This window comes from Uloborus diversus, chromosome 1, assembly GCF_026930045.1.
Source record: "Uloborus diversus isolate 005 chromosome 1, Udiv.v.3.1, whole genome shotgun sequence".
Taxonomy (NCBI): Eukaryota; Metazoa; Arthropoda; class Arachnida; order Araneae; family Uloboridae; genus Uloborus; species Uloborus diversus.
This window is the reverse complement of record NC_072731.1, coordinates 106,143,836-106,170,983: the sequence shown is the minus strand read 5'-3', so window position 1 is coordinate 106,170,983 and position 27,148 is coordinate 106,143,836. Positions and strand designations below refer to the sequence as shown.

The 27,148-nt window shown below is 32.3% G+C and overlaps 3 protein-coding genes across 3 annotated transcripts; 2 read left to right on the top strand and 1 right to left on the bottom strand.

Moving 5' to 3' along the window:
- Window positions 1–1,387: 1,387 nt before the first annotated feature.
- LOC129234226 (uncharacterized) lies at window positions 1,388–4,929 on the bottom strand. Its single transcript, XM_054868163.1, has 2 exons — window positions 3,948–4,929; window positions 1,388–1,491 (listed from the first exon to the last, which is right to left on the bottom strand). The coding sequence occupies exons 1-2, from the start codon at window positions 4,927–4,929 to the stop codon at window positions 1,388–1,390; spliced, it is 1,086 nt and encodes a 361-aa protein (XP_054724138.1).
- A 619-nt stretch (window positions 4,930–5,548) lies between these two features.
- On the top strand, window positions 5,549–6,479 carry LOC129234219 (uncharacterized; the record flags this gene model as incomplete). The annotated part of the gene is given in 3 exon segments (XM_054868151.1): window positions 5,549–5,562; window positions 5,652–6,414; window positions 6,417–6,479. Coding segments are annotated over 3 exon segments (840 nt in total), but the record flags the coding sequence as incomplete, so codon positions are not given.
- Window positions 6,480–11,976: 5,497 nt separating this feature from the next.
- Window positions 11,977–26,837, top strand: LOC129218196 (leucine-rich repeat and immunoglobulin-like domain-containing nogo receptor-interacting protein 1). The gene is made up of 3 exons (XM_054852446.1): window positions 11,977–12,694; window positions 21,434–21,582; window positions 26,377–26,837. Exons 1-3 carry the CDS (start codon window positions 12,012–12,014, stop codon window positions 26,526–26,528), a joined length of 984 nt encoding a protein of 327 aa, XP_054708421.1. The 5' UTR covers window positions 11,977–12,011; the 3' UTR covers window positions 26,529–26,837.
- The last annotated feature ends 311 nt before the right edge of the window (window positions 26,838–27,148 follow it).

Sequence of the window (27,148 nt, the reverse complement as noted above, 5' to 3'; positions counted from 1 at the left end):
ATCAACTGGAGTTTAGAGTAAATCCACTGGAATTAGGGTTACAATTTCAACTATCAAAATAGCACCAAACATGCAGTGGCTTCGTTCAAATGTAGAAGCAATTTTCACCTGTCATGCCATGACGGGCGACTTTCTAGTTATTAAGAAAAATGCTAATGCATGCATTAATCTACATCACGTGTTTTCATTGTAAAAGATTGATTCTGAATAGCATGTTCAGGCACAATAATTTTCACTTTAGAAGATGAATTACTGTTTTTATTTCAAAGAGGAGTATAATTTCACCACCACCACTAGATGTAGAGATAAGTTCAAATTTGTTTATTATTATTATTTTTTTTAAAGATTTTTTCCCTTATTTGGAGCATTTTTATTTGGTAGAGTTAGGTGCATTTTTGACTCTGCCACCGTCGTGCGTCGCACGACCTTGCACATAGAGACAAAACGGCCCTGTCTAAGAGCATGTCCAAGTAGCTATGCTGTATTCAAGTTACTTCATATTTTTCTTATACTTTATAATATTTGTTTGTAGTATATCTGTTTTTGAATAAACTGGGTAAATTCTAGTAACTGCCATTTAGGATAGATTTTTTTTTAATGCAGCAAAAATAAATATGTAATACATAACACTGATTAAAAACGCAAATATATTAGAAATGCATATTTGCTACATTTTAAGAAAACAAATAATGACTGAAACTGGGGTTAAAAGTATGTAACCGTAATAAAACGCTACTAAATACCACCAAATTTAGAGTCTTTAGAAACAAATAGTGCATTTAATTTAACAGTTCGTTTATAAATATCCCATTCCCCTTCGCTTGTTAGCAGAAAAATATTCAATTACTGAATCAAAAAACGTGTTAATATCTTTCAGAGCATTTAACAGTTCACGTTCAACCGATATAAGTCCAAGATTAGAAAACAGCTTTCGTCCTGTCGAAATCCCCTCCCCCTCCAAAAAAAAAAAAAAAAAGAGCCAGGAAGCCAGACGATTTCAAAAAAAAAAAAAAAATTCTTCTGCAACCCCGCAATTTCCTCATACTTGGAGCTGCTTGCTTGGTTTCGAATCTGAAGAAGCACCAACAGCAATCTTTTAACATTGGATAGGAGCCACGGCGACACTGTGTGACACATTTAATTGTTCTCGTGCATAGGCTTGACTTTTTGCCGTGTGGATTCTCGTTTTTCTTTGCCTGGGGTACGTGCCTGTTGGAAATCGCCGTGTGAGCAACTAATTAATGGTTTTTTGACTTATTTACAGTGAATGTCAAGATAAGAAATTCTTTTTTTCATACCTCCTGATAATTATGAACATACAAATGAGAAATGAAAATTACTTTATGCGCGCCCAAGCTCTGCTTGGTTTGCTCTGGCGGGAAGCACGTCACTGAAGTATTTGAAAGGCATACATAAGAACCTCGATTATCCGAACTAACTGGATCAAAGGCATTCCGAAGTAACAAAAATTCAGATGATCCGTGTAGTATGCTGGAAAAACAACAAAAGGAATGTTTAGATAAGCAGACGTGCATTTCTTTCCAGTCTAAAAAAATACTTTCTAATTACATTTCATAAGATCTTTTTGCATAATCCAACTTTTATTACTTATATTATCCAATATTGTTCAACTTCAATGATATCGGACCCGACGCTTCAAAGTAGGCCATGATGTATGACAGATTGATATAATTTATTGTGCCACTTATATAGAAGTTGTGCGTTAAATCAAAATAAAAAAGCAAATGTTAGGCACACTTCTTGTTCAACTATCATGATTTTAAAACGTTTTTGTGTAACTATAAAAAAAATTTTCAATCCTAAAATTTGATCCAGTTTAACCGGAAATCCAGAAAAACGGGAGGCAGTAACCGAGATTCTACGCTAGGTTTTTTTTTTTTCTTTTAAGCATTAATTGCATCTTGCACGTTGTGCCACAAAGGCAAAGATACATTTGAAAGCAAATGAAATAAACGGTATAAAAACAAATGGATGATACGCTATGAAAACAAATGAATGAAACGCTATGAAAACAAATGAATGAAACGCTATGGAAACAAAAGAATAAAAGCAAATACAATAAACACTAAATTTAGTGAAATTAAATAAAAAAAAACATAAAACATAACATCTTTTTTTTTCCAACATTTGTCACACTTATTTTAATCACTATAACGCATATTATTTCTTTGTTTTTAAAGCAGACGACGTTTAGGATCACTATTATCCGAAAAATTAATTCATCAATTTAGTATAAATGAAAAATTATCATATAAGCTTTGTGCTACAATATGATTAAGGTGAAAAAACAACGTAAATAAAGCACAAATATTCGAGAAAATGCAGCATATAGCTATTTCAAGGCTAAAAGGGAGCCTCTTCATCAGTGCAAAAAGCTCACCAACACAACCAGAAGTTGCGAGAGAACTGACAAAAAACAGGTGGACACCGGTATTTATACCTAAGAGAGCCAACGAATAAGAATACAGGAACATGACAACAAACAACCAATCAGCGAACAGCATGTACGCTCCGGGCTCAAAGCAAGGCAAGAGACAACCAATCAGAAGCCAGGAGACAAAAAAAGTCCGAGACACCAAAGAAACAGGAAAGGCAATTGTAGAAATTGCTTCCAAATATCATGAAAAAATGGAGTGCTGGAAAAATCATTGACAAGAGAATGAGAATTTTTCCAAATGTGGTAAGCTTCCCAGAAATCGAGGTCATAAACCAAAGAACATTTACAAATAATCTTTGCAGATGAAAAATCAAAACAGTGACCAGAAGTCCAGCAATGCTGAGCGATGGAAGAACGAGCAAGTTCTTTATGCTAAACATAGTTTTCGTGCTCTTTCAGACGGTGCTTGAGAGCACGTTTATTCTGTCCAACGTAGCCAAGTCCAGACTTGCAGGAGATGCTATAAATGCCCCATTTGCTATGGCAATCAATGGGGTCCTTTAAGTTCGTAAATTTTATCTTATTAACTGGAGAAAAAGCTGTATCGTATCCAAATTTCTTCAAAATCTTTGCAACGTGCTGATGACTAACTTTTGGATAATAAGGCAAAACAATAGTATACGAAGCACTAGAAGCAGAAACCTTTTCAGAATGAGAGGGCTTAATTAACTTATTATAAATTGAATCAATGATTCTAGGAGAATACCCACGATCGAAAGCCACTGCTTTAAGATAAGAAAGCTCAGCATTTAAAGAATTGGAGGAAGAACAGATGTTCAAAGCACGGAACACAAAAGCCTTGAATGAGGCCAACTTTTGGTTTGGAGGATGAGAAGAACATTTGTGAGGAGGTAGTGTAACAGCAAAAGGCTTACGAAACACCGAAGTCATAAATTCATCATTACTTTTAGTAATAAAGACGTCCAAAAATGAAAGAGAACTATCAGTTTCCATTTCAATAGTGAATTGGATGCAAGGATCGATAGAATTTAAAGTAGAAAGTAAAAATTCATTATCAACATGGTTTTGGTCAAGCAAAACAAAGCAATCGTCAACGTACCGAACATAGAACGGAAACGTTATGGTTTCAAAAAGTTTAGTCTCAAAATAGGTCATATAAATGTCACTTAAAATAGGACTCAAAGGATTACTCATTGCTAAACCTTCAGACATTCGAAAGTAAGTACCATTGAACACAAAAGTATTCTATTCAAGACAAACACACGAGTAAGTAAAACGAGTTCCTCAATCTCAAAACTAGAAAAATGATGCTCTTGGAGTCTCAATTTAAAACAATCCAATGCCCCAATAACCGGTACATTAGTGAAAAGTGATTTCACGTCAAAAGAAGCCATCGTTAAACCATGAGGCTTAAAATAACGTAACTTCTGAACAAAATGAACAGAATTTCTGACAGTAAAAGAGTTGCTAACCAAAAGAGAAGAGAAGATAGAAACTAAATACTTAGCAAGTTTATATGAAGCAGTACCAATGTTTGAAACAATAGGCCTAAGCGGAATGTCGGGTTTATGGACCTTTGGTAGAGCATAAAATCTGGTACAATGTGCAACAGAAGGAGTTAAAGACCTTTTTGAAGACTCACTGATGATAGGAGAAGATTTCACAACATTTTTAATAAGATTAACCTCTCTAATACTAGGGTCTTTGTGAAGTGTCACATAAGGACCAACCGCAATGAGCTCATTACATTTATCTAAATATGAACTTTTGTCAAGAATAACAATTTGGCCACCTTTATCAGCCTTAGTAACAACTAGATCAGGATCAGAACACAAAACTTTGATGGAAGAATTAGCATGCTTGCTAAAAGTATTTGAAGTCCATTTGGAATTGAAATCCACAGTATTGGCAATGATATGCCTAATAGAGTCCTTTTGAGAAGCAGTGAGAGCACTAAATCTAAAGGCTTTCTCAATTGGAGCAAACAACTTAGGAAAAGAAGGTTTTGAACCAGAAGCAAAATTGTTATTAAGTTTGAGAGCATTAAGCTGATCTGAAGTCAAGTGTTTGGAAGAAAGATTAAGAACAGCATTCTGATTCACCTGAGGGAAAACATCAGAAGCATTATCAGCATAATTTGCGAAAAGAGATTCCAACTTCTTACGATGAATAGACCTATGCTTAGAAGTAGACTGAAGAACCCTGTTCCAACTTTTACTGTCAATCAAATCAAAATTAGAGATGGAATTAGAAAGCTTGAGATGTAAATTAAACAACTCATTTTCAAGAATAGAAATTTTCCTACGAGTTTCCTGAATAAGAGCTCTTAACAGAGCTAACTTGGAGAGGAAAAGCACTTTGATAATTTTAGGAGATGAAGAAAGATTACATTTCAAAGAGATAAACTTGGGAATAATTCTCTTTCGTTTACAAGAACAAAGAAAGGACAAATGATCCAAAAACCTATACTTCTTCAGTCTAAGACTACAAAACCTATTCACATCAGACATAATAAATGCAAAAAATATATATATATATATATATAATCAAAGGCCCGTTTAAGCGGAAGTTAAATGAAAAATTATCATATAAGCTTTGTGCTACAATATGATTAAGGTGAAAAAACAACGTAAATAAAGTACAAATATTCGAGAAAATGCAGCATATAGCTATTTCAAGGCTACAATGGAGCCTCTTCATCAGTGCAAAAAGCTCACCAACACAACCAGAAGTTGCGAGAGAACTGACAAAAAACAGGTGGACACCGGTATTTATACCAAAGACAGCCAACCAATAAGAATACAGGGACATGACAACAAACAACCAATCAGCGAACAGCATGTACGCTCCGGACTCAAAGCAAGGCAAGAGACAACCAATCAGAAGCCAGGAGACTAAAAGAGTGCGAGACACCAAAGAAACAGGAAAGGCAATTATAGAAATTGCTTCCAAATATCATGAAAAAATGGAGTGCTGGAAAAATCATTGACAAGAGAATGAGAATTTTTCCAAATATGGTAAGCTTCCCAGAAATCGAGGTCATAAACCGAAGAACATTTACAAATAATCTTTGCAGATGAAAAATCAAAACAATTATTCTTGACAAAAGTTCATATTTAGATAAATGTAATGAGCTCATTGCGGTTGGTCCTTATGTGACACTTCACAAAGACCCTAGTATTAGAGAGGTTAATCTTATTAAAAATGTTGTGAAATCTTCTCCTATCATCAGTGAGTCTTCAAAAAGGTCTTTAACTCCTTCTGTTGCACATTGTGCCAGATTTTATGCTCTACCAAAGGTCCATAAACCCGACATTCCGCTTAGGCCTATTGTTTCAAACATTGGTACTGCTTCATATAAACTTGCTAAGTATTTAGTTTCTATCTTCTCTTCTCTTTTGGTTAGCAACTCTTTTACTGTCAGAAATTCTGTTCATTTTGTTCAGAAGTTACGTTATTTTAAGCCTCATGGTTTAACGATGGCTTCTTTTTACGTGAAATCACTTTTCACTAATGTACCGGTTATTGGTGCATTGGATTGTCTTAAATTGAGACTCCAAGAGCATCATTTTTCTAGTTTTGAGATTGAGGAACTCGTTTCACTTACTCGTGTTTGTCTTGAACAGAATACTTTTGTGTTCAATGGTACTTACTTTCGAATGTCTGAAGGTTTAGCAATGGGTAATCCTTTGAGTCCTATTTTAAGTGACATTTATATGCACTATTTTGAGACTAAACTTTTTGAAACCATAACGTTTCCGTTCTATGTTCGGTACGTTGACGATTGCTTTGTTTTGCTTGACCAAAACAAAGTTGATAATGAATTTTTACTTTATACTTTAAATTCTATCGATCCTTGCATCCAGTTCACTATTGAAATGGAAACTGATAGTTCTCTTTCATTTTTGGACGTCTTTATTACTAAAAGTAATGATGAATTTATGACTTCGGTGTTTCGTAAGCCTTTTGCTGTTACACTACCTCCTCACAAATGTTCTTCTCATCCTCCAAACCAAAAGTTGGCCTCATTCAAGGCTTTTGTGTTCCGTGCTTTGAACATCTGTTCTTCCTCCAATTCTTTAAATGCTGAGCTTTCTTATCTTAAAGCAGTGGCTTTCGATCGTGGTTATTCTCCTAGCATCATTGATTCAATTTATAATAAGTTAATTAAGCCCTCTCATTCTGAAAAGGTTTCTGCTTCTAGTGCTTCGTATACTATTGTTTTGCCTTATTATCCAAAAGTTAGTCATCACGTTGCAAAGATTTTGAAGAAATTTGGTTTCGATACAGCTTTTTCTCCAGTTAATAAGATAAAATTTACAAACGTAAAGGACCCCACTGATTGCCATAGCAACTGGGGCATTTATAGCATCTCCTGCAAGTGTGGACTTGGCTACGTTGGACAGACTAAACGTGCTCTCAAGCACCGTCTGAAAGAGCACGAAAACTATGTTAAGCATAAAGAACTTGCTCGTTCTTCCATCGCTCAGCATTGCTGGATTTCTGGTCACTGTTTTGATTTTTCATCTGCAAAGATTATTTGTAAATGTTCTTCGGTTTATGACCTCGATTTCTGGGAAGCTTACCATATTCGGAAAAATTCTCATTATCTTGTCAATGATTTTTCCAGCACTCCATTTTTTCATGATATTTGGAAGCAATTTCTATAATTGCCTTTCCTGTTTCTTTGGTGTCTCGCACTCTTTTTGTCTCCTGGCTTCTGATTGGTTGTCTCTTGCCTTGTTTTGAGCCCGGAGCGTACATGCTGTTCGCTGATTGGTTGTTTGTTGTCATGTTAATGTATTCTTATTGGTTGGCTCTCATTGGTATAAATACCGGTGTCCACCTGTTTTTTGTCAGTTCTCTCGCAACTTCTGGTTGTGTTGGTGAGCTTTTTGCACTGATGAAGAGGCTCCATTGTAGCCTTGAAATAGCTATATGCTGCATTTTCTCGAATATTTGTGCTTTATTTACGTTGTTTTTTCACCTTAATCATCAATTTAGTAGCTTTTTTTTCCTTGCATCTGCAAACAATTATTGTAGAAAAATGCTACAAAATTTTTTTTAAATTATTTTTAAAATTATTATTATAGCTATTATTATATATTAGAAAAATTACAAGAGATTTATTTAATTCATTTTAATATTGTTTTATTCTGTCTAGAGTAGAATGGTTTTGTGCAAGTCGCAGTTTTTTTCTCTTTTATTTGTGTTTATAAAAGTAAATGCTTAATGCAAACGATACAAAAAAAAACTAGACGTGTCTCATATCCATTCCCAGATAATCTTCTCTTTTTAATCGTCAAACGCTTCTAAAATTTATCTCAGTTAAACGGTTATGTAACAGTTGAAGCAATTCTTTCAGCACTCGGTGATCAGAAACGTGATAGGCGAGTCAACTGCTTTTAGAGAACGAAAAAAAAAAAAGAAAAGGATCGAGATAAGAAACAAGTGCTGGGGTTCAAAAGCTGTAGCCGCTGCTACTGAGGAGTGAAAGGAGAAAGTCACTAAGACTGAAAAAATGTTAGAAATGCCTCTACAAAGGGAGGAGGTAGGTAGGTTCTTGTCAATTTGAAAAAGATTAATGAGGGTATTGGCAGAAATGGTAGGAGAAATGTTGAAACTGTGATTTTTAGCTTCCGGACCGTTGGAGGGAGAAGATATATATATCTTTTTCTCCAAGCTGAGAAATGCGATCCCGATTAAGATTTCCGGCCCATTTTTCACATTTATCTTTATTTTTTACTTGTATTTGCGATATAACGTAAAGGAGCAGTGTGAGAACTAATATTTTCATATCTCGAAGCTAAATAAAATTTTACAATTTTTTTCATTTCTTTTCTCTTTCATTTGCATTTTTTCTCAGCTATTAAATTGACAAGAGATAGACTATACTCTTTTAAATTGATTTCAATTCATGAGGGTTTTTCTCAAACAAAGAACTTTTGGGGGAATTTTTTTTTTAGAAGACTTAAAACGGGCGAAGGTCCTGTTATCTCCTTCTTAATATTGATAAAAAATGTATTAAAAAATGTGGAAAGCAGTAAAGCTGTATTGAAAACATGAAAAGTTTATTATTATTATTATTATGTTCAAATTGTTGAAAAATAACATTCATTTGGTGATGTAAAAGAAGAGGTGGTATTTTCTGTTTTTAGTTCATGAGTTTTTTGCAGCAGAGCACTTTATGCAATAGCAGCTGTCCTCTTAGATAACTTCTGAAAGTTAGGGTCAACAATGTTTGTAATGCTACTTTAAAATTACGAAAAGCTCATTCAAATCGGAGAAAAAAAGTAGATGAGATCTGTGAATCATTTCCTTATGAAAAATTTTTTTTTAATTTTAAGACCTTTACCAACTAATTGCATTTCACAGGCTTCAGTTTTCAAAAAAAAAAAAAATTCTCAAGCAACCAACCTTGTTCAGTATTTAAATCCTCTTTCTCAATACTTTTGCTAAAAATATAAAATACAAATAAATCTCTTCTCCCAGCTTACCTTGTGAAATGTTTATAAAACGAAAAAAAAAGGTAACAAAAAAGGCTAAACACAAAGAATAAATAAATTATTCTGTAGTGAAAATCACGAAACAGGCCACGAATTTGAGAATTCTTAAGAAAACAAAACTGGAAAATATCCTACAAAGCAAATTTTGGACAAGTAAACAAAAGGTTACAGCCAGGGACGCCCCGAACTTAGATGTTTTGGAGGGTGCAAACTCTCAATTTGCTGAATAGAACTCCAAATTGCCAAACAAAAATTTTGGCCAATAATTTTTCCAAATCGTCAGGCAAAGTTTGCCAACGAAGGACACTTTCGGAAGGTCACAGTGATCTCCCCTTACCTCCATCCCTCAACATAGCTACTAATTCTCATTTTCGTGTCTCACAGCAATGACTGCTACAGTGGGATTTGAGTCAAAGGCCTACTGCTCGGAGCACACTGTGCGCACAAGGAAGGAGGAATAATTTTGATCACTAATCGGTGTTTCGTTAAATATTAATTTTGGTAAAATTTAGTCTTGGTTAATTCAGGTTTTATGTTGAATACTACTCATTAAAAAAAAAAGGAAGTTCATGTGAATGAATAATCTGCTTTTAAAATGCGGCGTTATTATCTTTGAATGATTGCACTTAAAAAGACAAGCAAAACCGCTAGTTTTCTCAATAAAACGGCGTTTAAAAACTTTTGGTCAAATGAGGTACAGAAACATAAGAGAAAAGAAGCAAGGGAGACATAACTATAAAATTCTGAAACAAGGCTTGAGTGTCATAACCTAAAGTTTGTCATCAAAGAAAAGTCTCCAGACCTCAGAAGCAGAGCTGAAATAAATTCTTTGAAAGTTGAAAGATTTTTTTCTTTTTGAGCAAAACTATAATTTTTTCACAATCTGGCTTTGTTTTTGTTTTTTTTTTCCCCCTTTTTCTTTTTTTTTTCTGTTTTACGACCCAAATCTGAACGTTTTGCACAATTGATTACCATTTTGTCAGAATTCAAATCATTGTTTCAAATATTTAAACAATGCAGCTAAGCATATTCAGAAGGTTGGAAATTAAAAATTTCCAATTGTTAAGTTAATTTGAAGAAACGACATCAAAACAAATTTTTAAAATATCATAGTATAATTAAATATTGATTTTGTGTTAAAATAGTCCATAAATCCGTGGAAGTGTGCTTGATAGGTTCTCTCTTGATCAAAGCATTTGAAATCCTGCAACATTCTAAAATATGTTGACGAACCATGTGAATTTGCAATTGTGTAAGTTAAAATCTACAACATTTCAAAAGTTGTTGACGAATCGTGTGAATTGGCAGTCTTGCGAGTTAAAACTACGCGTATTGAGCTCATGCTTAAAGTTATTGCATTTTAAAACCACACTCTCATTTATTTCTATTTAATTTCTTGAATGCTATTAACATCTTACTTCCCAAATGAATTTCTGCATAAGTAATGTTCCCGATACAATTTTCTTACTAAACTATTGTCTGCACGCATAAGTCGCATGTTTTTATTATTATTATTATTAGCTTATGTTGTTTATACATTTATTTGCATGAAATGATTTATGCATTTTCTTAAACTTTAATATGTGACTTAGATCGCAAAAGCTAAAATTTTAAATTTTAATCAATTTTTTGATTAGATAAGGTACTTTTAGCATTTGTAACTAATTAATCGATCCATATAGCTAAATTAACTAAAAGATATTGGTCTTCCGTTCACTTTTTTTTCCACGCGAAAAAGCACCGCAAAAATTTTGCTTCAGAAACAAATTGAAACGTATATTTTTATGTTATTCAATTCTTTACTTGTGACCTTACTTTCATGAAAATGTAATTGATATGTATTTTTAATGTTCATATTATATATATATATATATATATATATATATATATATATATATATATATATATATATATATATATATATATATATATATATATATATATATATATATTAATCTCGATATGACTTTTGTTTCTTTCTTTCTCTTTTCATTTATTTTTTCTCTAACAACGATTAAAGGTAAAGCGAAATGTATCTCTTAAAATATCTGATTGTAGATTCCCTATGTAAGTACCTATATCTACAACATCATGTTTCTTGAAGTTTGATATTTAAAATAAAACATGAAACGTTACCTTAAGTTCTTCCAGAAAAAAAACCATTAAGCTTTACGCTCTTGCAAATAAAATTAGCTTAACATATTAATAAAAGTGTTCCATTTTAATTATACTTATTATCATTTTGATAGTTTTTCACCAAAAAATCTTAATGACGCAAATTGAAATGGACATCCTTAATTTGTGCAAAAAATGAGTGAATCGGGGCTTAATTCGCGTAGGTGTGGTAGCAGAATTCTTGCCCTTATTTTCTATTTTATGCAAATTTTATTTGCTGTGGAGCTTTTAGAATTCTTTAGGTAGTAAATTAAGCCCCGGAGTGAACTGGAAAAACTCAGTGTAATTGTAAAGACAGTGCTGCAAATAACTTATTTAAGTATACAGTGGAACCTGAAAATCAGTGCAAATAGTGCTAAAAATGGGTATTTCTTTAACATTTTCTTTGAATATTTATGATAAAACAAAACATTGAGCTAAATGATGGGATTATTTGAATTGTAGACTTGACCCATTTGTCCATGGTATTGAAAAAAAAACCGCATGCATTGTAGCATGTTTTATCATCAAGTATAAAATTGTACTCGAACGCTCGTAAGTACTAAACTGCGCACTTAGTAACGAGCCCCTAACAACTCCTTCAAACAATAATTTACGCTGAGTAGCTAAACTTTATTTTTATCCCAGAGATTTTTATCGACTTTATTCCGATACAATAAAACATTTCCACCACAATATTTATACGCTCGTTCAAAAGAAACTGTTTACGCTGACTAAGCCCTACTTAAATGGCATACAACAAACTGCAACGTGATGAGATTTTAGTGATTTCGCCCGCCCAGAAATTTTTATCAGCTTTAAATCGTTCTGTAACTTGCTGACGACTGCGGGTTTCATCAAAATTGATTGCATATATATTTGAATAGTAGAGGCTGACAAAATCCTTTTTTAATATTCGCCTGAGCATAAAAATGGTTCCAAAACTAGGTTGGTGCTTCCTTTTGGTCACTGTTTTACTTCCCAGGGATAGCTCGGAAGCAAGCATCGCCTCCACAGAAAGATGCCCCATTTCAAGTGATGTGTGCTCTTGTGTTTTTAACAGTAACTCCTTTTACACTGTAAAATGTAGAAACATTAGCAGCGAAGATATATTACGTGAAGCAATCAGCAATTTAAACGACAACGCATTATACCTGCAAGCATCACAGTTGAACTTGAAATATTTTCCGTTAAAAATGCTAAATAATGTTTCTTTGCATACTTTAATTGTAGCAAACAGCACTTTTGAAGTGTTCAGAGATGTTTTGAAAGATGAGACCAGCTTACCGAATTTTGTGCTTGAGCACTTGTCACTGGAGAATGTGACCATGTATAATGACTGGAATTGGAATCAACTGCATTCACTGAGAAGTTTGAAAGTTTTATCCATCTACAATACTACTATCGGAGAAAAAATAACGTCTGATCTCAGTAAAAATATTAATCCGAATATAACAGCAATTACCATTGCTGAGAGCAATCTTACGACCATAGAAAGTGGGAGTTTCGACAAATTAGATGCACTAAAATATTTGAGAATATGCGATAGCAATTTAACGAGCGTTTCCAGATACATGCTTCCCGTTCCTTCGCATATAGAACAACTCCGATTCGAGTAAGTAATAGTATTTTGTGTTCACCTAAAAAAATAGCGTTTCTTTCATGTCATTTAAATTATTTTTCGTGCATTCTACTTAAAATGTGATTTTATAATTGTTGTGGTAGATTGTTTGGTAATTAAGTGATTGTTCATCTTATTCGAAACCTCAATAAGTATACCCTCTAAAACTACAAACTCATTTTTTTTTTAAAGATTATTACGTACAATTCAGTTTACGTTAGATTTTAGGGACTCATTTAGACTACGTATTTATTTATCAATTGAGGCAGTGAGAAGCAAAGAAATATAAGCGGGCGATTTACAGTTTCGATTAAATCGCGTTTAAAGTTTAGATCTTAGGTTACATTCATTTTAAAAAAAATATACATTAATCATGCTGTATAGCAGCACTTAGAAGGGCTACTAGTACTGTCTCTTGCCTCAAAATAGAGGAGAGGTCTGTAAATTGTAGAATTCAAATAAGTTAGAAAACACTATGAGGTAAGTAAAGTTAAAATTTATTTACATTGAAAAGGATTAGTAAAAATTAGGCTTGCGCCTTCAAAACACAAATGAAACTCGCCCATTTCGACCGATGCAATCTGTTTTTATCCTTTGCCGTTGCCAATTTCATTTTACAATATTTTATAGCAACGGCGTCTTCTTCTGAATTAATCTAGCCGTCACAAGGTCCACCTACCATTTGTACTGGTTCTTCCCAATTTTTAACTTTTTCACGTACATTTCTTTCCTTCTCACTGCCCCAATTGAAAAATTCCGATTATATAATTTCACTAAGGCTCCACTTCTAATATGAAGCCAATAATGATAAACTTTTTTTTTGGAGGAAAAAAACGATATTTCCGTGTGTTTAAATAGCGCTGTGTTTGAACCTTTAATTCTGCGGAGTGTATTAACTCATTTTGGTGCAATTTATTTATTTACAGAATTCATGATGTTTATGTATAAAAATTAATACTTGAAATCGTGAACTATATCAAAGAACAGAGCAAAACTCACTATCGGATAAAATCAAGGTAGAAACTAGTGCAGAAGAAATTTTCGCACAAACTGCTCAAAGCGAATGAAGCAATTGCTTTGCTGCGTTCAACTTTTATAAAATATAGAATAGTAGGTTTGGTGCACATGTACGCATTTATAGCAAAAGTGAAAAAAATATTCAGCAAACCTTAAGACAGTTTTTATACTGATAAGAACGGCTGCTAGTAAGTGTACTTCTTCTCAGTCCCGTCATTTCGATTAATTCCAGAGAAGGACGAGAGGGGGGGGGGGTACATAATTAATGCAAAACACCAAAAAAAACAGCAAAAATCCCTCTGATTAATTTAAAAACACTACGATGGGCAAGAAATAAATAAATACTTTTGCGCAGAGAAGTTCAAGTAAATCAACAACGTTTTATCACACTAAATTAACAGATTACTGCAGACACGTGTTTCAGGGTTAAAAGTAACTGGACGCAAAGACCCTGAAACACGTGTCTGCAGTAATTCGTCAATTTTTTGAGATAAAACACTGTTGATTTACTTGAACCAATGAGGGCATTTGACTCCCCCCGCATCAACCTCTATAAATAACGGATCTGCTTCTTCGTTTTCATCGCAACAATACTAATTCATACTCATTAGAGAAATATGTCTCATGCAAAAGTTTTCCATTATATAAGTGATTGCAATTCCCCAAAAAATCTAAAAAGCTTGTTTTTTTTTTCCTTATTTATCTTTCATTTCCTACTTCAATTTACGTCTCCGTTTCCCGAGATTTGAGGAAAGATTCTACATTTCTCTTAATAGACTTCCCTTGTATTTCTTTGGGAAAATTTCTAAAACCTAAGTAAGATATACCTTGAAAAAGTATCGAACCGGTGCCTTTAACCGACGCGTTTTAAGCGAAAGGAAGAAAACATACGCTTTTTGACTTTATCAGTGAAAGCTCTTTCTTTCCATACTTAATGTACCCCTACGCAACAAACGCACTTTCTACGTCTCCGCGAAGAACATATTTTTTAAAGTACTGAAACACTTTTTCAAGTCAGCTACACTGTTATTTTAAACAAACTTAAATTAATTGTAGAATTATAGTAATTCGAAAAAGGTAGTACTTGTAAGATATTATGAAATCGTAATAGAATTAAACTACTATAAACAAAAATAATAGTTTAAAAAAGCTAAAAAAACACGCTTTCGTAGCAAAATGAACTAAAAAGTGAAAAATAACCTTTGGATGATAGTAGTTGACCAATCACTTAATTTTGATGTAATACAAAAAACCGTGGGGTGCTGTCTATTTACATTTTTGCGTGGACAACAAATGGAAGAAATTCAAGACAACTGAACAGAAGCCCCCACGCCTTTTTGTATTACATTAAAATGAAGTGATTGATCAACTACTATCATCCAAAGGTTATTTTTCACTTTTTACTTCATTTTGCTACGAAAGCGTGTTTTTTCAGCTTTTTTAAATTATTATTTTATTTTCTTGTTTTTAGTTTAACTTGTTTTACGAAAAAATATCGATGTATGTGTGCGGAAATCATATCTACATTACTTTGAAAATTTGAGATGCATTTGAATAAAAGTTTTGTTCAACAATGGTCTGATCAGCAATGAATTTCCAATTGAAGGCTCACCTAAATTATGGCATGAAATTACTTAAAAACCGTTACATTTCATGTTATAATTACCTTGGAACATTGGAACAAATTTTGCCTGATGCAGAAAAATTAAAGATTTTTGTGGATAGTTTTAAATAATTTTTGCGAGCATTTTTAATGTGTTTTTTTTTAATTTTTCTTTTCTCATTGTTGGATTTATGCCAAAATATTGATTAAAATTCGAAGAAACTTACAATTAAAAAGTTAATTAATTAATTTGATTATAGAATATTGCTTCGTCACCGGGTCTGAGTTCGCGTGCCAAATTTCAAAAGAATCCGATCGCAGGAAGTGAGCGAAATTTGAGCTGCAAGATTCCGTTACAAGATACATACATATATACATACATACAGGTGAAGCTAATATAAGCTTGTTAATAAAAAATACTTGTTTTACTGTGTATTGCTTAAATAAAGTACCGGGATTATGTTTTCAATTTTATTTATTTATTTATTTATTTATTTATTTTTTTTTTTTTTTTGGAATTTACGTAAGTTTGAGATACACTAATATGGAATAATTTTTGAACAACAGGGAAATATCACCTGTCCAGAATTATTAAATGGAAATATGAGCTCAAAATATATATTTTCCTGAAATACTGAGTCATTGTCTCACGTTCAATGATTCATTATGTTGAACTCGATTTAGATGAGTTATCAATCTAATCGAAATATACACATTTAGTCTTACAATGTAGAATGTCTCGAGTGACTTTTAAAGACAGAAAATTGTTCAAAAAAATAATTTTTAAATTTTACCGTCCTATGTAAATTACGAATATGGTGAAAATTTTGCCGAGTTTGGGATTTTTTGGCCATGCTCCAATATTTTTCTTAATAACTTTTTTTGGAAGAGTGTAAATAGAGATGTTTTAAAGAAAGGGAAAACTTCATCACCGTAATAATTGAGAAACAAATAATTTCCGAAAAATGTAAGCCGTTATTTCCTTTAATTAAATTTAAATTTGCCACTGTAAAATTACTTAAATAATCGATTTAATTGCTTCCCGTAATGAATAGTCTTTCAAACTCCATCTAAATCTACTGTTTTGCAAAAAAAAAAAAAAAAAACTACACATTTTAAAAGTACATTTATTTATTATAACACGAATCTCATTCAAATCATAGCGCATGCTGAGCTTAATCTCCATAAAAAAGGCAAAACCAGATACACTTGTAAAATGATGAAGGGCGATTCTCGAAAAAAATGTCCCTTGCATAACGCTAAGTTTTTTTATTTCATTCAAGTAACTATTAATTAAATATGGGATTAACTGTTATGCTTTGATAGTATATTTAAGCATGCATTATTCCCCAACAGCATTATTTTTTGCATTCTTTGGTTAGCTGGAAAAAATAAAACACTTAGCGTTACCCACGGAACATTTTTTCGAGAATCGCCCTAAAGCAACTGATATTTCATCAATGTGGTAAAATCGGATTTATCCTTAAAACGTGTGAAGCAATCTCAAATATACAATAGCTTTACAAGTTGATCGTATCCCTTTTAATCAGCAGAAAATTTAAAAATCACCATTTGGAGAACTTTTTATACATTAACGTCTGCGTAAACATTATAGTACGGTACTATATTCGCTCATTGATTAATACTCCTGTATTAAAAGTTTAAGAAAACACATCAGACGATTATCATTTTGGTTTAAAATAAAAAAAAATACCTAAAAAATCTGCCTTAGACATTACAAACAAAAGCAAACTTAAAGCAGTTGCTAATTTCGATTTTTTTATCAATTTCATTTATTTACTTCTTTGGACGAAGCAGTTAGACCATTATTTGTTATTTAATATGAACTTGCTTGCTCTTTTTCTTTAATGAATTCTTTTAATGCGGTATTGTTCGATATGTTCAGCTCTTATTTGCAGCTTTTCCTCGTTATTCAATCATTCAAAACTTCAGTGCTTCTGACTAAGTACAGTCGAACACGCTTATAACGAACGCAAAGGGACTGTGATATTTGCTTATTATAACCGAGTGCTCGAAATAAACGGGTTTGTGAAAAAAATATCATAAAGATTCATGCATGCTTTCTTTGCTATTTTTATATTTCTATATAGTACCAAAGAAAATGCTTAGTTGCTTTGAACGGTCTCATTTTCTCTTTCTTTTTATAGTTTTCAAGGAGTGCGTGACTCGAAAAACGTCATTATTTGCCTCCGTGGCTTCAAAATAGTATGAAGTTTTTTCTGCATTTTAGAAGCCATTGAATATTTCGAGGGCTGATTAACATTAAAGTGTTCACATTTCATGTTAACGTAGCCACTTTCGTCTTCTTTTTTTTTTTTTTTTTTTCATCTGCATTAGCTTGACTTTGAGCTACAATATCCTCGGAAGTATACATCGGTGAACATTTGCTTAAACAAATAGCTATAATCGATGAACGCATCTCTACTTCACAAATTTGAAAGATAAAGGGCCATGTCATCTCTTGTTTTCAGGATTCTTATTATAGTCTTATCTCTCTCTATATTTCGGTTAAAATCAAAATGTTTATGGAATTTTTCTAAAAATAGAATACTTTTTTCTGAGGTGAAAATCGCCCTAACTCCATTTTCACCCTAAATCCAACGGATGAACCCTAAACACCAGTAAATAGCTTTCATTGTTGACTACTTTTTCATTTGTTCATTCCCCTAAAATGGCACAGTCTTACCAGTATAACAGATAAGTGGCCATATCCAAATCAGCCTTGTCACAATAAAGCATTTCCCTGCATGTTAAACATTACCAAAACATGTTTTCAAATTATCATGCCGTGGTGAGAAATTCATTGTTGATGACGTCAGGAGCGTTACTCGATCATTGGCTATTATATATATGTGGATGTGAAATATGCACGTAAAATAAGTGTCCCATCCGTACTAATGGATTGAGCAACCTAATAACCTCCGTCCATTAACCCATGAACAAAATTATCAGTTTGATTCTTTTACTTTTTTGTATTAAAACAGAGAAAAATTGAAATATGTAAGATAAAGGAAACCCAAACGACATCGAAAACCTTTGTGCAGAACAAAAATCGTAATTCGTCTTTATACATTTCGACTGCTTTTCATAGTTCACTGAGCTCTGGTGCTCTGTAATTCATGAGGTGGATCTTTTGGCAATAAAAACTTTGTACGCTGAAAACTGAACGGTGCGGAAACACAAACTCTTTTTCCGATAACGGAAGCTGGATTCTTTTTCTAGAATTCAATTGAAAAGATAGGATTCAAATAGAATGAAATATTTCGCTTTTAAATCATCAATTCATTTTCTTTTTCTTTCAAAAAAAAAAAAAACAAGTTAAAGAAAAGTTAAATGGGCGAAAAGTACGTCGCATATACACAGATCTATATTTTTCTTGTAACGAATTTCATCTTCCGTTTAGATTTTTTTTATTTACTTCGATACATTTTGTATTTTGAATGCATCCAGTTAGACGTATTTAAGTATTCTAAATATGTACTGCAATAGGTTGGGTCGAAAAAAACGAATTTCTGCAGAGCACTTAGCCTTAGTACGCAAAATTTGTGACTCCCTGGCACTAATTACTGTGCAAAATTTCGTGACTCTGATTTAATGTCTTCTGCTTTGGCAAGACGCTTTGAGATTTTTAGATAAACATCAAATAAAGAGAAAATTTGCAAAATATTTTGAATTACACTGAACTTTAAGCCTTACTGCGGTAATTTTTTAACTTTTCTAACACAAAATGCTGCGTAAAATTTCAAACCTGCGTTAATGTTTTCTGCTCTGGAAAGAGACCTGAATTTTGAGAATTTTACGTACAATTTCTTAAATACGAGTTACACATTAAAAAGTAGCTACATACCTAATAACCGGCAATACTTCAAATTCTTAACCAGATCAACGGCATAAGACTACCCCTTGAACCAGGTACGTCATTTAAGGTGTTAGGGGGAAGGAGGTCAATTCTCCCCTACTTTAAAAAACTGAAACTTTCACATATAAGTGGGCGTGGTTTTGTGGTTTTCCGATAAAATTTCATTGAGTACACACCCTTTACCTCTCACCCCTGGAAAAATTCGGAATTTCAGGCCTGTCTTTAATTTTGTAAACTAAGGATCCTCTCTTTGGGTTAATTTCCTCAGCTCTGTCATGAGATCTAAATTTCAATAGGGAAAAGAAAACTTTTTTTTATCGTGTGGGTGTTGAAGATGATAGAGACTCAAAATTTACAAGGTCTCCAATTTTATAATCTAATTGCATGTAAGAACAATTTCGATTTAGAATCAATGTTTTTATACGGTTACAAAAACTCTGGGAAACATACAAAAAATTACAACTGCATATATATTTCTATTCATTGAGGAAAAATTATAAAATTACTTATAAAGCTTGTAAACTATGTGTTATTAAAACTACAAAATGTACCTTTTCGAGCAATTGACGGAATCAATTGCATTGGTAGTTTTTTGGAAACTATCTTAAAGCATAAAGGAATTACCACGAGTGCTTAGCTGCATCTCTGATAGAACAGTTGGTTTTTATTCTAAATCAGGCTGGAGTATATACTAATAAACGTGACCAAGATTTCAAACTCAAATGGTGGTTTTATAATTGAAGTGTGCAATCTTAATATTCTATTAGCTGTTTTCAGCCTGGTTAGACATAATTAGGGCACCCAGATCGCGGTTAGTAAGATAAGATGAGCATACGCCTTATTCTACGGCATGTGATATTGATAATAAATATTGTTGGTCTTTACTCAATATCGTCGAGTCAACTTGCAATCTAATGGCTTAAATTCAACTAGGAGACGCTTTTCAGAGTTCCCACTTATGTATAAAAACATTAGTTTTTTTTAAAGTAAGGAGGGCCATTGACCCCCTTCACCTTAACCCATTGAAGGAAAGACCTGATTCAAGGCGTGGTCTTATACCGTTGATTGGATATTGGGTATTATGTATGTAGCTACTTTATAATGTGTCACTTGTATTTAAGGAATTTTATGTAAAATTCTCAAAAGTAAGGGCTCTTGCTAGAGCGAAAAAAATTAATTCACGGGCTTGAAATTTTACGCAATAGTTTGTGTTAGAAAGTTACAAAGTTACCGCACTAAGGCTTAAAGTTCAGCGGGATTTAAAACATTTTGTAAATTTTCTCTTCTTTTTCTTTGATGATTTTTCAAAAAAATTCAAGCATTCAAGTATCTTGCCAGAGCAGATGACATCAACTCAGAGTCACGAAATTTCACACAGTAATAAGTATTAGGGAGTCTCACATTTTCCGCACTAAGACCGAAATTCGTTTACTGCATCGTTCGTCTACTCTGCAGAAATTCATTTTTTCTTTTGAGAAATGTTACGTTTGAAACTTAAAACGTAATGTAAAAATATGTAGAAATATTGATATTTATCTAAGCATATATTTTGACGAAGAGCATGTGTAAAACTGCCATCAGGCAACTTTAAACACCAGTTAGCAACGAAATCCTTGCCTATTTGTTTGTCTTAGCAGCAACACTATTCCAGAGGAATACATTCAAAACAGATCATTGAACGAAACGTCATTTATTAAAGAAACCGCATTTTGTTTTTAATTTGCAGCTCTTGAAATACCGCAATTAAACTTTAATCGCATTTTGTTACTTTCCAGAATTTATTTTGCTAAATATGAGGGTTTTTTGGGGGGGGGGGAGATTTAAAGTTTCTATCGTAGACAGTGTTTTTCTTATTGCAGACGATTGGTGACGGCACAATTTTATTTCAAATTCTGGAGAACTGTTTACGATATTTTAAAAGAAGTTTTTAGGAACTAGCTCTTATTTCAAAGTTGTTTTTCAAATCGTGTTGTTCATATTATAGTTATAATTGATTAGAGACATTTTCTGTGTTTTATTAGGAAATTAAAAGATATATATACATAGTTATTTTAGGAAAGATTGTTGCACATGTTTAACATGATTTCACTATTTTTTTCTTAAAGTTAATCGAGCAATAATCGTTGCAATCCGTACAATGCCAGGATTCGAAACTAATGAACAAAACAATATATGATAATTTGACATTAATTGATTAATACTCTATTGTGCTAATATATTTTGCCTTTTACAGAAACAATAAAATACATTCTCTGCCATGTGATATCTTCAATGCCATGCCCAATTTAAAAGTCGTAAGTTTCAGCAATAACACTTTATCAACTTTACCAGAAGAAGTGTTTAAGCAAATTTGGAGACCAGGGATACACCTAGAACTAAGAGGTTAGTGATGCTCCAGTATATTGCGATGTAGTATATATTTCATTTTTTAACAGCATAACATTTTCAATAATTGAGAAATAACTAAACATACAATGTGTAGCTTAAATGTATCAATAGCTATTACTAATATTTTATTTATTTACGTATTTGGAGCTTGCTAAAATAAAATTCATGCGATCTTAAAGTAATTGTACTTGACTAAGTGAACATCAGAAATAAATTAACGTGTCTTTTAATCGATATTTAAATAAAAAGCGAAGGATTTACTATCTTCTTAGTAATTAGCAAATGTGTTCATACCTATACAATGCATTATGTCAATTCCCAAGACACTAATTCCTGAGATATTATTGAGCTAAGTGTAATTGGGTCAGATTTCATTAACGTTATCCCATTAAAGAACAAAAAAAATGCGTCAATAATGAAGACTTAATCCTTATTGATCTACGACAAAAACATATTTAATCTAGTTTTCTGGGGTCTTTTCCCCATAATTGAGTAAAGCTAAGAAGTGAAATTACTGGCAGAAAAATAGCTAATTTTGCAAAAAAAAATTTACGTTTTTTCTTGTTCAGAAATAACATTTGCTGTACTGAAATGTTGTTATTTATTAAGGTTCGCAATTATCGTAAGTGAAATAGGAAATTGAATGGAAACCTTTTATGATTTTTTAAAATTAACCTTGACATTATTTTTTAATGCAATTTATTGCGAAATGAAGCTTAGAGTTTTATGTACTTTCCAGCTTATTTGAAATAAAAGTTTAAAAAATGGTGAAATTCTGTATATTGGGAACCAAAAATGGGAAAACAAAAGTCAAGATTTGCACAGTCCCCCTCACTATAGTTAATTTTCTGTATTGTTCCATTAATTTTATATAAAATTATGATGCGTAGAAGATTGAAGCACTTAATGTGATGCTGCCGTGGGAAAGTAAAGCGCAGGATCTGCAGAAATTGCAGAAATTAGTTCGCAAAAGATATTTGAAGAAATATGTTTTGTATTTTATAGTAACAATAGGAAAATGCTAGAATCAGTCGTTTTTTCCTTTTTTGTTTTTTGTGCTTTATTTTCAGCGTAATCTAAATGAGCAAGCTTGTACAATAAAGATAGAAAAACTACAGATGAAAAAAGGCAAATAAATAAATAAATAAATAAATAAAAGTGAAAAGTTTGCAGATAACCTTTGCCCTTACCCTCTCCCCGGCAGAATCATTTTGATCCTTTCATAAATATCCTTTTTTTTTTTTTTTTTTTTTAAGAATAATGCGGAATATAATTCCGCAAAAGGAAATTGTTAATTATTGCGCTAATTTTATTTATTTATTTATTTATTTTTTGTCCTAAACTTCCTCTACTGCTTATGTAGATATGTAGAGTCTCCATAATAAATTCACACCCATCAAGATAGCACCAAGGTGCGTCTGGAACAACAGATTGTTGCAATGGATATTAAGCTAAAAACGGGGATGCCTCTTTTTTATCTCCAGATTGGGTCATATCGCAACCAGACATGTTTTTTTTTTTTTTTTTTGTTGAAGTCATTGTTAGATACAAAGTTATAAATGCTGATGTGTAAGCGACTGCCTGCACGAGGACTTGTTAATTAAATGTTATAGTTCGTAATTATGTTAGCTTATATCGAATAAGTGTTCTCTCAGTTGCAAATACTGTGAATTTAGAGTACGTAAAACTAGGTGTCAAAAAAAAGAAAAAAGAAAAAAGACAGTATATGCATACATGAAACTTTTCCTAGCCATTGCCCCGGTATCGCCTAGATATGCAAGCATGATGCTCTTAATCGGTGCGAATAGTTGTTGTGACCTGATGATTGAAAAACTGTCGTGACATGGTTTAATTTGCTCAATTTTTATCTATTTTTCATTCAATGCAAATGACTTAATTCCCTTTTTGAGGGAACTATGGAAATTGATATTTTTAGACTCACATTTACCATTTGATATCTATAAAATGATTAGGTAATTAACGAAACACTTAATCTGTTAACACCTTGTAAGCTTAACTTTAAAATTATTCTTGCACCCTTTATCTCAGTATTCGTAGCATCTCATTCCAAAGTTGTTGTTTTTTTATTATTATTATTTTTTATTTTAATCAACTCGTACTCCCCAATAGAGACAGTCAAGAGCAATAACATCCCTTTCTAATGCTGGAATGAACCTCCAAGAACCATTCCCAAAAAACAAACCACGTAAAAAACCATATGACGAGGTCTGTGTCACGCCCCCACCCCTTTCTTTTGGACACTCTTGCGTTGAATTCAAGGAACTCTTTTTAATTTCGCAAATTTATTTTATTTAATAATTTACGTATTTGCAAAATGAACATCGAATTTCTCCGCATGCTGGTGAATCTCTAATTTCCGCCATGCCGACTGATGCGAGGTAATTCTGTATTAGGGGAGGGTGGCCCAAAGCGGGAAGGCCTTCTTATGCCCCCTCCCCCATAGCCTGTTTAGTCACGATGCATATGTATGTAGTGTTTACCCGAACACCCAGGAGTTCTAATCAGTCCCAGTAAAGAAGCAATGACGCAACATGGCGCAACCAGGCTTAAAATTTAAAAAAAAAATGATACATTTCTAAATAATAAATAAAATAATCACAAGTTTTGTAACTTGTTATTAGTCGAAAACCAACTTATTTTTTTGACTGTCAATAATATTAAGTAATTTTGACACCATAAACCTTTAAGCTACGATGGTCATTCCGTTTATTTTAAGGTTACAATTATTGAAATAAAAAACTGCTTTTGGGCAAAGCGGGTATAGGATTGAATCATGTATTTATTTATAATTTCTTGACACATGTGCTAACTTAGATTTTCTATTTCAATTGGATAGTTTTATAACTTTTAAAAATTATTTTTTAGTCTGGCAATTAATTAGTATATTAATTTAATCAGTTACTTCTTTATGCATTATAAAAAATCGTGCTGACTTTAAATTGGATTAGTACAAATCTTTTATTTATTTATTTATTTATTATAATGGCAGGTAGTAAGTCAATTATTTTAATCATTTACATCTTCATATTTGATTGGCAAATGCACCAAATCATATTTAATTAAGCTTAATCACTTTGGACCCCCTTCGGGCTCGAGCTCTCGGGCCCGGGCGGAGACAGTCTCATTTCTATTCTGTCCTGTAAACATTTCATTCCCGTAAACATTTCAAATATTTTTTTTATTGAAAGCTCTTCTTACTTCTACTACTTTAGATAAACCTTTTTTAATGACATAGGTTACTATAATTTTTTAGTAACTTGATTTAACACTATATTTTATACTTCCTACGGGCTCATTGAATATTTTCAGAGCTTGCCAAAATAAACAAGAAAAAAATACATAAACATTTTCAGGCACATAAAATGCTATTTTCAGTTTCATACTGCAACATTATTTTATTTCTGCATGCTATTATCATTTTGTTACAGTAAAAGTTTCCAATTTTTCGAATTTATTTTCTTAGTTATTTTCTATTGTCAATTCTTTCAAATGAATATTTATGCTTTGTATTTACAAAGAAAAAAGAAAGATTGCTTATATTTTTTCAACAAGCTAAATCTAGCACTGATAAAAATAAATTAATAAGAAAAAAAAACATTAAAAATATGATTGAATAACATAAAATGTATGTTCAATATATGCATCATTCTTGCTCTTTACTTAACAATTTCAAGCTTTATCATATTGATTTTTAAAAAAACCTTAAAGGGTTACATAGTTTTTACATTGAAAGTTGTTTTGCAAATGTCTTCAAATTTTTATTTTGCTACTTCTAGCCCTATAATATTCGTGTTCAAAATTGTAAAGAAGCATTTTAAAGAGTATATCTAGGCTGTTTTGGTAAAAATCAGTTAAAAGGGATAGTCCATTTGATTTCTTAGTTTTTTGACTTCTTAACAAATTGCTTTTGGTCACCTTTTAGTTACTTTTTTGTCACATTTTAGTAATCTTTGTTTTTAAATATGTCACCATTCTCACTTTTTTTCAACGACCATCAGCATTCCTCATCCTGAACCAATTTTGTACTACTGAATTAGATGACAAATAATGTAAATCTGACACTTTCTTCTGCTCTTTGGTTCGAGAGATTTCTTTTGTTCTTAGAGAGCTTTCAGAACCTGCTAAATTGAATACTATAACCAAATCTCTGTTTCTTTTTAACTTTGACTGAACCATTTGCAGTAAATTAGTGCAAATTCCAGGTCTCTTTAGCAGTGGAACACATGAATTTGAGAGTTAATTATTCTACGTTTATATTAATTAACGTAAATTAATTAAACTACGTAAAAAATTAAACAACTGCATAGTTGAAAGAAAAGAATCTGAAGCCTCCAGTAGAAACCAAACTGGCAAAAGTAACTTTTAAAAGAGTTTTAAGTGTTTTTTTTCCCCATATTTTTGTTTATAAACATTTTTAAGGTTGCATCGTCCGAAATGGCCTGACACAGATTGCACCCAGTTTAGGAACCCAGTTTCTGTAAGAGGCATCGCTTAGTATCCAGAACGGGTTGTCTAATTGTTGCAGGAGTACCCCGTAGCATTTTTGGGAGTGCATTAGCATTTTTTTGGGTTCGAGTTTCCATTTTTTTTATTGATTTTGAACAAAGTAACCTTACATTCGTGCATAGCTACAATTTTGTTCCATTAATAAAACAGTTTTTGAAAATTTGAAAAACGTTGATGCAAAATTAGTAGCAAATTATCCTTGCATTTAAGAAATGTCAAACCTTTTATATGCTCGAAAGATTTTTTCTCGTTTTATTTCAGGAAATCCAATTAAGTGCGACTGCAGGCTTCTGTGGACAGTTACGTCGGAAACAAAGCCAGAAGATGTTATTGGTCACTGTACGTACCCGAAAAAACTGTTTGGAAAAAGTCTTAAAGAACTCACTGTTGACGATCTAACTTGTTCTCATTAAGCAATCATTTAAGAACTTTATACATCATATTCAAAACTTCGTCGAGAAAAAATGTGATATATAAAAAGAGTATATTTTAGGACTAGAAGAAAACAATTCAAAGACATTAATTTATAGAAAAAATAATAATTTATAGATTTTTATAATGTTTCAAACTGAAAAAACAAGTTACTTGCATTTTAAGAAATTCATTGAAGCCGTAACGACTTTTGTGTACTTCAAAAAAATGTTTCGGAATAAAAAGGTTTTGTACTATGAATATTTCTGTTTGTTCCGCAAATTTGACTATTTTTTCAGTTTCCGGAACTCAAGTCAAAAACATTGATGATTGCTTCCAACTATCAATGTCAAAAACATGCTTTATTATGAAAGAAATATCTCAGTAAACTAATTGAAAACTCTGCATTATTAAAATGTATAAGCGTGTGTCACTCAAGCGATCTAAACCTCCATGTTAGTACCCGCTTTTGAGACAAGTGCCGTTCAATTCAGGACATCCAGTGAAAGATTCGCGAATTTTGATTTGACCTATGCTTCTGAACCTCTACATGCATGGCGTCAATTTTAGTATAGTATATTGAAGTTACCAAGTTGCTGGAACTTCCAAGCAGCCGTAGACG

Coding starts and splice junctions, on each gene's coding strand:
- LOC129234226 (XM_054868163.1), bottom strand. CDS start 4,929: ATGTCTGATGTGAATAGGTTTTGTAGTCTTAGACTGAAGAAGTATAGG. Junction 1,492..3,947: donor GCCTATTGTTTCAAACATTG/GTACTGCTTCAT, acceptor TTGTTTTTCCAG/CATACTACACGGATCATCTG.
- LOC129218196 (XM_054852446.1), top strand. CDS start 12,012: ATGGTTCCAAAACTAGGTTGGTGCTTCCTTTTGGTCACTGTTTTACTT. Junction 12,695..21,433: donor ATAGAACAACTCCGATTCGA/GTAAGTAATAGT, acceptor TGCCTTTTACAG/AAACAATAAAATACATTCTC. Junction 21,583..26,376: donor GATACACCTAGAACTAAGAG/GTTAGTGATGCT, acceptor GTTTTATTTCAG/GAAATCCAATTAAGTGCGAC.